This window comes from Dermochelys coriacea, chromosome 8, assembly GCF_009764565.3.
Source record: "Dermochelys coriacea isolate rDerCor1 chromosome 8, rDerCor1.pri.v4, whole genome shotgun sequence".
Taxonomy (NCBI): Eukaryota; Metazoa; Chordata; order Testudines; family Dermochelyidae; genus Dermochelys; species Dermochelys coriacea.
The window spans coordinates 64,624,600-64,634,819 of record NC_050075.1 but is presented as its reverse complement, the minus strand read 5'-3'; the positions used below and the strand labels follow the sequence as shown (position 1 = coordinate 64,634,819).

Genomic DNA, 10,220 nt, shown 5'->3' with positions numbered 1-10,220 from the left:
AATAGCTAGATGGCTTATATAATAATGCAGGAAAATGTCATGCTGAACGCTTGAAATCAGAGTTTCAGGGGTGACATTCGGGGAAGGCTTGTTAATTTCAGTTCCCATAGTATGTTAACTTGGACCTGCAGTAAATACCACGATCTCGTGTTACAGCAATTCATCTGAAGTGACTGATTAAGCAGGTGTCAAGGAGGGAAAGTAATTAAAGTGCTATAATACTAAAAGCGCCGCAATCTTTTTGTAGGATGGGTATTTTGTGGGCGGGTAATAAAAAATAAATACAGGAAGTTGGACTTTAAGGAGCTGCAGGTCTATTTTACTTTCATAATATGCATGAAGGTGACACGTTTTTAAAAAGTTTTTAATCGAATCCACTTACAACCAGGGAGCTTAAAGCCAGCCCTGCCAACTGCAAGAACAATCCTTAATACTGAATAGCTTTAATCACAGCACCGGCATCTCTGTATCTGCTTTGAAATTGGCCATGTGCACGAATAAATAGATAAAGGTATATCTTAAATAAGTGGGCTTGTTCTATTGTGAAGCTTCTTGGGACACTGCACCTTCTGTATCTTTTCTTTTCTGTTTGCTTTGAAGGAGCCTTTTTCTTGCCCCATGACAATACTATTAATGCATTGCTGCTACTGCCAGGCTATGTCTGCATTAGCTACTTTGGCAGAAGCATTGTTCATCTCACAAAATTGAAAGGGGGCAAAGAGAGATTCCATTCTAAAGTGAGCTCCCGCTGTTTATATGGCCAGATGTATTGCCCTTTCCATACGCAAAACGCACCCAAAGGAGCCTTCGATGCATTTTCCCTATCTAACAATTTCGTTTAGAAAATATCATATATAGAATATCTTCTTCCAATTACTGACGCCCTAATGGGAGCAAGAGGCCGAGAAATATGCAATGCTTATAATAAGCTACTGCGTCATGCCTAAATAATGTCATGTTTTATGTCATTGTTATTATTGCTGCGGAGATGACATAACTAGACCTTACACTGGAAATTCTCCTGCTAATAAGATAACCAAAGCCGATGGATCCCCCTATGTTGACACAAGGCGAACCAGTTGCTTGTGGGTCCTTAAATTCTAGTAACTAGCATTTGATTCCCCGAACCACAACACTGATGAGATTCCACCTTTGGATACTTTTAAATGCAGCAGATCAGTTCATTTAGGATTTTTACGCTTCCGTTTCCCTGCAATAAAAATCTCCCTCTATGTATTTGCATGCATATATGGGGCTATCTAAACACCCCTAATAATCCTAAACGTTAAATTACTATTTGCTAGAATGGTGATTCCAAGGACTTTCAGCCATTTGCACACATTCTGTTTAATGTGGCTTCAGTCTATTTACTTGCCAGACGTGAATGTTCATTTAGATCCAATTACTAAAACGAGGCAAATGGAATTTAGCTCCGAACTGCTGCTCTCCCATCTTAAGGCATAAGGAATGATATTAATACGCAAACGAAGTCCATTTGGATGTTTAATGTTACCAGAAGGCTGCGCTGACGTTCAAACGATCTAAATCTTAGCATCTGGGAGGCTGCACAGGGAGCTTTCTAGGATGGGTTTCAAGACATTTCCTTCAACCAAAGCTGAAGTGGACCAAACTGGGACACCAAACAACTGACAATAGTTTCCAGTCTAAGTAGACTCGGGTGCTCCACAATCCATAAATGGGGAGGGGAAGGGAAATCTTTCGGTTTACTACAACAGCTAAGGGTAACCATATCTCCCCCTCCTGCCCTTTTTCTAAGATGGAAGGTCCATCTTGGAGTTCTCAGATAACATCATGATAGCTAAATGCTCAATCACTGCCTACAAATAACCCAGCTCGCACATCATATTTGAGGGGAGGTAGGTAGGAAGGGAGCCACCTCGACCTTAAAGATATTTGTCAGGTACCTGGTGGGAGTTTGTTTGTTGGAAACATACAATGATCAATGGAAACCTTAATCAGGCATATCTGGGGACTATTTACTCCTAATGAGAAAGAGACAAAAAAAATTGCAATAGTCAAGATACCAACAACGTTCATGGGAAATAGAACAGGACTTTAAAATAAAATTAAGCTGAGATGTCTTAGTGAAATGTCTTCTGTCATACAACAGTTAAGTACCTCCTGGGTGCTCATGAATATTTGTAGGATATTTTACATTTCATTTTATGTTTGCAAACATAGTTCTCTCCTCTTTTCAAAGGCACTTGCTAATTTGGACAGCAAGCAGACTGATGTTCAATCAAACACACAGAAGTTAAATTATTCAGAAACTCAAACGCATCTGTGGGACCCCCACTGCCCCTCCTTTCAGTTCCAGAGATTTTTCCTTGGAATGAGTCTGTCAGGAAGCCTCCTTTGATTTTTACCTCAAGGTGATGGCAAAAACCACTCCTTTCCATAGAGGTGGAAAGATCGATGTTTGGTTCTGTGTGTGCTTTGCCACCCTTAACGATGGCAAAGAAAAAAATTGAATGGCAGATGGACTTGGTAATGACACATTTGTCCTCGTTCTCCTTGGACCAGAGTGGCGGAGGAATTGATGGAGGTGAAAGCTTGATGCCGTGGTTCGATCTAGGTTTAATGCCACTCTCGGTGTCAGTGGTACTTCAGTTCAGACTAATTTTTTTAATGGCCTATCTAATGATCTTCGAATGTCAGCACGATGTGATAAAATAGTACGGGCCGTACTCAAAACAGACTTCTCTAAAGACTTGTTTCGATTCACACAACATAACGCAATACAAATATAGGTCTTTTAAATTCTTACTGCTAGAATAAAACCGTTTTGCAATGGGATTACATTTCTTGGGCATTCTTGTAGGTTACACATGGCATCCAGTGATGTAAATAATAATAAAAAAAATCATTGAAACTCCTCGATTTACTACCAAAATCAACAACATCTCTTGAAGTGATTTACGGTGTATACAGTAGCAGTGTTAAGTAAAGCGATGGTAATCTGAGTACTACCTGCACCCCTATTCTTGATTTTACAGCGAAATTAATTGTGGTCTCAGTTTATAACGTGTGATTTATAACGCTAAGGAAAGGGAAAGGAGTATCACTAACTATGTAGCATCTGAAACACCCAGGCACACACGGTTTAGCTTGTTTTTTATTACAATTGAAATGTATTCAAATAACCCAGCATCAATAACAGGAATGCTAATATTCATGGAGTCGAAGCCACAAAGAACTGATCCTGGCTTAGGTTTCTACAGTCTTCATCGTAGATGGCATACGGACTGATCGTCAAGTAAAAAAAAATGAATTGAACCGCTTCTTTTTGGACGGGTCTTTTACGTTAGCTTGATCATATGGACACTGCAGAAGAAATCAAACAAGTCATTGTTGCATTACTTAGCAATCAGTAAGAAAAAGCTCAACCCTGCTACAGTTAAAGAAGAATTGTTAATTATATTATATAAATCATTTGATCTATTGTGCCCTCCAGACTAACAGGAAAATAATGGCAACCCCAAGCAAATGGTCCTAATTAGTGCCCAAGAACCATTTCCTAAATATGGCCTTCCAACTCGAAGAATTTGACTGACCAAAGCAATCTCTTCCCCCCGCTCTTAAATTTCTTTAGTTGGTGCATTATTGCAAAACGTTCTGCATAAGAGAGCTCCTAGCAAAGCAAAGGGGCAGACAGGACAATAACATTCTAGCCTTTCAGTGTTGTCTGTAACAAGTGTAAACATTTCCTGATCATTTTACACTTGTTTTCAAACGTCTTACCAATTGACTCTCTCTTTATAAATGTACTTAATGAGTTTTTATCAAAGAGTGGGTCTTTCGCATCATTACTCACGTATTTCACACGGCAATAGTGGTACAAGAAAACTTTTTCAACTAAGAAGCCAAAGAGGAACTAGAAGTGAGCAGTGGACATTTGAACTGTAAATTACCCTGTTGTTTCCCCCCTTTCTCCTTTTTTCGTGCGCTGTTCTTTAAAGCATGTTCTAATAACTACATTTACTAAGGGGAAATATACGTTACTCACCTGGGGCGTCAAACACTACTCGCCTGAGTAAAGTGAAATTGATCAACATATTATTAAGGACCTGATCTTGTCAGCCATTGAAAGCTACGGGACTTTTGCTATTTATTTCAATGGAAGCGGGATTGTGCAGTGTGTGCAAAATACAAAATATCGCCTTCTCACACTGCACAATTTCGATTTTCTAAATGGTATTCGGAAAATACCAACACTAAGTCCTATTATTTTAAAAATCACACAATATTCCACCATATCCTACATCTTTTGATACTTTCTCAGTCAGACTGGAAAACAGACCCTTCAACATAATTCTAGAAAACTAAACTACATTTGTGGCAAAATATCTAGGTTATGTTATCTCATTTCTTTAAAAGGAGAAAGTTTGCTCGGAATAGACTTTCGGACATGCTGGTTCTTTTCACAGGCATCTTGCACTTAACAAGGAGAACATAACTTATATAAAACAACAGTCTATTAAATAACTCCTGTGAAATTCTCCTAGCAGTTCAAGGAGATAATGTTAACCTGAAATGTTGCAACATTCTATTTTAACGTTAAGAAAATCCCTCAGTGACCTTTCCTGGACTCACTGTCCTTGGCTAGTCTAAATTTCACAGTGAAACATGCCAGATAGCTTGCTAGCTTTTCCTAATGCCAGAATTTAAAATATTTTTCAAAATTATTTTAATGCTGCAAAGCAAGGATTTCATACTCACATGTCTGCATGCAGAACCACAGCATTTACCTCTCTGCAAGTGGGCAACTTTGGTGAACACTAAATAGCCAGTAACTGGATCCACATAGTTTTGCAGGCCAGCCTTAAAAAGAACCACCCAAAACAGAGTCAACCTCAATTCTATATATTCTTCATCTCTTTGTGATTTCAAACTGGAAGTGCTTTGACATTATCTCCCTAAAATCCAACTGCTTAACTGAAACCAGTTCAACTGGTGATTCATGATTAAATGCATTAATACCACTGTTATAATCTGACCCTTATACTCTGTAACTCAGACAGAACTGACATATAAAGAGTTTTGAGGAAGTAATAGAACATCAACAGTGCATATTTTAACATAGCCACAGATCAGCCTTTGCCATTCATTTCCTTAGAGATATTTTATATATTCTCTACATTATTCTAAGCTTTTTAGAAGAAAATGGACTTTCACTCCCAGGTTGCAGATCCATTTACACTTCGAATTATAAGAAAGTGTAAATGTATGATGCTGTGTTTATGCTTCCAGAAAAGGGTCTAATCAAAGAAGCAGCCTCTCTTGGAGAGAGAATGTGATATTTACGCTCTTCCTGTTCACTTTGGACATTATACACTTTTGGACTTTTTATGCCACATTCTTTCCCCTTCCTAAATGTTCTTGAGTTTTGATTACATTGTAAATGATTTTTTAAAACGGTTATAAAATGTTGACACCTTCTGCTGCTTTCAAGTGCTGCTTGATCAAAAGCAACTTTCATCACGCCAGCTTTGACGCTAAAAACTATAACGGCAATTTGCAAACATGGTGCAACTGTTAAACTATTTTATACTGGAGGGAATGTAAATACTTGGCTGGCATCCACCTCTGCTGCTGGACAAGGCTGTGTGGTAGCAAGATATCACCTTTTAATATTTATTCACTTTTTGATTGTCATTTCCAGCAAGTGACCTTTGCAACAATGCTTATAGCGAGCGGAAATGTTAAGATGCCAGGGTTTTGGATCGTGTCTTTGCCGGAATGGACATAACTTTAAAATGTTCGACACCAAATACGTCACTCCTACGTTTTGGAGAGCAAAGATAACGCTCCCCGAGTTAAGCTGGAGCTGCACATTTCAAAAGTGGTAAGCGAATCCTCTCCTTTGCTTCCCTGTTCTGTTGCGCCTGTGCATCCCTAAAGGGACACGTTCCCTGGTGTTTGCCTGCAGCCCCTGAAATAGCGGACGGACTAAGACAAAGAAGCGCAAAGGTATTTTTAAAATTGGGCCAGAAAACCTGCTAAACATCAGCCATCACTAGGGGCGGCAAAGGCAGAGAGCCAGCTGCCTGCGACAGGGAAGGCAGGTGGGAGATCTAGCCGGGGGACAGTTCCATGCCCACGTTGAGGTCATTTACTGTAACCATGCTGACTGCCCACAACTGCCCTTTGACCTCCGGCGGGCAGCTGCCTAGGAATGGGGGAATTCCTCAGTCCACTCCGGGGCTGGTTGGGAACCTCCTGCTGGGACCAATCTCGCTGGAGCCAACGGCAAAACTCCGCAACCGGAACAGAATCGGTCGGCCCATGGCTGTCCGGGCAAACGCAGCGACTGCTGGCGGCGGAAGAGGGGCGCGCAGCACAAGGTGCTCGGAGATGCACATCCGTGTGAGGAAGGGGAAGGGGCCAAGCGTCGCCCTGCCGTGCGATCAGGGTGCGGTGTCTAGAGCAGGGGGAGAGGAGGTGGACGCCACTTCCTGCTACAGACAGTATGTACTGCTGGTTTCTCGTGGGCCTTCCACGGTCTAATGTATGCTGTTCCTACCGCTAGTGATGAGCTCCGTGCACAGTTACAGCAGGTTGCTTCCATCTCTCCAGAAAACAAAACAAAACAAAGCTGCCCCGCTTTCCTCCGCCCTGCGGTATGGGAGCTGAGGTACCAGCTCTGCAGCTCTCCGCGTGCAAAGGGGAGCGGAGCGGTTATTAATCATGTCAAAGCCGGAGTTGGAGATGGAAGGAGAGAATCACTTAACATGTCGGCACCCTCTCTGCCTGGAGGCTGTTATCGGGACATATTTCCCTTCCTGCAAAACACTCGTGCATTCCATAAAAACGAGAGTTTGTCAGGCCCGAAGTCTGGGTAAATTACCGTAAATGCATTTGGTGTTTAGGCTACCAGCCCTGGGCAGTTTGCCGGGCGTCCAAGAGTTGCACTGTACCGGCACGTTGTTATTTTGGGACGTATTTCTCCCTGACATAATCAATAACTAAGGTCTAGTGCGGCACGTCCCCAGTGTGCACGCAGCATGGCTCCCTCAGCCTCTGCATGAGCTTTCTGGCTGGGGACTGCTGCCCCTCCCCGGAAATAATCACAGGTTTCAGAGTAGCAGGCGTGTTAGTCTGTATTCGCAAAAAGAAAAGGAGGACTTGTGGCACCTTGGAGACTAACACATTTATTAGAGCATAAGCTTTCGTGAGCTACAGCTCACTTCATAAATTTGTTAGTCTCCAAGGTGCCACAAGTCCTCCTTTTCTTCCTCCCCGGAAAGATTTCGCTTTTGCGGGCTCAGTTGTTCTCTTTGTCCCAGGCCTTCCGTGACTTGCCCCAGCCCTACAGAGTGATGGGCCTGGGAGCGCGCCGGGAAGGCTTCTCTGGTTTCCTGTGGGGTTTTGGGGACTTTATTCTCTCTACAGTTCCCGTTGCACCAGGCAGCGTCTTGTGAGCAAACGTCCATCTCTGCTCGCGCAGAGGCACGTGGCCATGCTTCTGTGCAGAGCAGTCCGGGCTAGAAAGGCCATCGCTCTGAAATACCCCAAATGGACCCCCCCCCCCGCCCGGCCCCAGCCAGCCCCTGCCCCGGGGGACGCTGGAAGGGCAAGACGGTGAGCGATCGTCGATGTGGCACAAGCCTTGCTGGGACGCGGAGCTCCTGTCACGCTCGGTGGCGCACGTCCACTTCTTCCTTGGGACCGCAGCCAGCCCCGGCAGCAGCTCGCGGCGCTCATCCAACCGCCTCCCCCACCCCTCCTTTCCCGGCACCCCCAGGCCACGCGCCAGTGCGCGGGCCGCGGCGTTGGGCCGACCCCGGCGCGCCCCCGGCTCGGCCTGAGGGAGAGGCCCGGGGCAGCCAACCTGGGGCCGCCCCGGGCCGCCCATTAGCCGCTGCAGCCGGGGAGCGGGTCCGCAGGGAGCCACGCCGCCTGGCTGGGGCGCCTCCAGCCCCGCGGGCCCGCCTGGGAGCAGCCCGGAGCGGTGAGGCGGCTGCCCAAGCAGCGCCCCGCGGGCCCGAGCGGGAAGCGCGGGCGACTCACCGCGCAGGCGTCCCGGTGCAGCGCCACGATTCGCTTCTCCGCCGCCGTCAGCAGCTCCTCGCTGTCCGGCCGGCTCGGCGGCTCCCCGCCGGCCCCCCCCGTGGCCCAGCGCACCCAGGGGCCGCAGCCGCTCCGGCCCCAAAGAGGCGCCCAGGGTGGGGAGCCGCTCGCAGCGGGGCGCCGGGGACGCCGCTGCCATGGGCCCAGCCGCTGGAGAGCCCCCGCCAGCTGGAGGGCCCCGTTCCTGGCGCTTCTCGCCGGGGCGCCACCCACTCCCGCCAGCAAGTCTGGGTCCCGAGCCCTGAACAGCCCCAGGCTGGTCTCCCGTTGGGGGCTCGTCCGCCTGCGGAGGCCGACAAGAAAAGAACCGAGATTCTGCTCCTGGGGCTGTCACCTGTCGCCCGCCTCGGCTCTCCCCCGCTTGTTCTTCAGAGAACTCCCAAGGCGATGGCGGGACTCGAGCGAGCTTTGGATCGGGCCTTAGCTGCTTGTCCGGCCCCTAGCCCGCCATGCCTCCAGCCCAAGCAAGGCCTCTGGAAGTAGCGTAACCGTGTAACTTCCTCAGGGAAGTTCTCTTTGTTCAAGACCTCAGAATCAATGATGTCCTTGCCCCTGCGGTTGTGTTAGAAATGACCCATTCTGCGTGGACAAGGGCTTTACAGAAAATATTTAATTTTTGCATGTTTCTGCTACGTAGACCAATAGTTTCCAGTACGTCCCAGCCAAATCCTGCTGGCACGGGCATATGTGTTTGCAGGCTCAGGCCTTAAAAGGAAAATACTAAATATGTCTGTTTTTTATTCTATGTTCATTCGCTTTTTAATAGCTGGGTTTCCTGCCTGGGCAAGGAAGTGAATATCCAGATCAAGAGGCAAATAGCCCACCTTAATCGATTGGTCTCGTTAAGAGTTGGTATGGCAACCCCCCATTTTTTCATGTTCTCTGTGTATAGATTTATATACATCTATATCTATATATATCTTCCTACTGTATTTTCCACTACATGCATCCAATGAAGTGGGCTTTAGTCCACGAAAGCTTACGCCCAAATAAATTTGTTAGTCTCTAAGATGCCACAAGGCCTCCTCGTTCTTCCAGCATGTGTCTCAAGCTGCATGTACATATAACCAAACGCTGTGCTCTGCACAGGATGAACCACTTTCAAATGGTCACAACATTGTTAAATCATAACTAACTTATTTTCAACCCCAGTAAAGATCCTACTCTGCACTGAGGACTATTCATCTGCCGAGTGTCCACATCCGTATTTCAGTCACTTTTGTATTCTCGGTTGTATTCAAGTTGAATTGAATTGCATTTTTCTATTTTATTTGAAAATAAAAAGTATGGCATAGAAACTTATGAAGATCTTATTGTTTTATTCCACAACATAGGAAGATGTTCATTGTTGGTATTGTCATCTCAGAACATTGCTAAAAGTGCTCCAAATTGTGTTTGTCATATTTTAAAACTTTTTTAACATTATTCAGATAGTACTGTATGTGATGCTTTAAAGTAGCAAGAATATACATAAAATATTGCACCTACCCTGAAAAACTTAGTTACCTTCTTTCCTTTAGCATTCTTTAATTTCATCAGTAAGATGAGTGCAACGCTCTGTATCGGTTATATAATAGTTATAGCCCCCACAAAAAAACCTATAACTAATTTATAGTTAGTTGACTTGTAGTTCATTTCCTATCAAGGTGATCAATAAAAAACAAGGAATTCACCAGTTAGATAATACATGCTCAATTCACAGGCTTTCTCACCCACACATCATGATAGACAAACCCACTGGGCTTGTTTCTCCTCTCACTAACACCAGTTTTGCACCTGTGTAACTCCATTGGCTTCAGTAGCATATTCTTGATTTACGCCATTCCAAGTGAGAGGGGATTCAGCCCTACAGACATAGCTCCAAAGCTAAGTGCTTTTCAATTGCAGCATACCCCAATACACGTATGCGATCCCTCGCAATCACACACACACACACACAGCTTGATCTCTGACCTCAGCTAAATTAAGATATATTCCCTATACACAGTGATGAAGTCTATAGTGTGTTATTTGTATGTGAAAAAGTGTGACCTTGGCGTTAAGGCTGTGCAGTTGAGTGTGGACGATGGAAGCAGGTAGTGAAAGTTGAGATAGGGAACTGGTAAGTGGGGTGTTGAATGACTTAACTA

The 10,220-nt window shown here is 45.0% G+C and overlaps 1 protein-coding gene across 1 annotated transcript; it reads right to left on the bottom strand.

Annotated features, from left to right (window-relative positions):
- Positions 1–3,118: 3,118 nt before the first annotated feature.
- C8H1orf53 (chromosome 8 C1orf53 homolog) lies at positions 3,119–8,421 on the bottom strand (the record flags this gene model as incomplete). The annotated part of the gene is made up of 3 exons (XM_038414171.1): positions 3,119–3,345; positions 4,741–4,842; positions 8,032–8,421. Coding segments are annotated over 3 exons (564 nt in total), but the record flags the coding sequence as incomplete, so codon positions are not given.
- Positions 8,422–10,220: the final 1,799 nt, after the last annotated feature.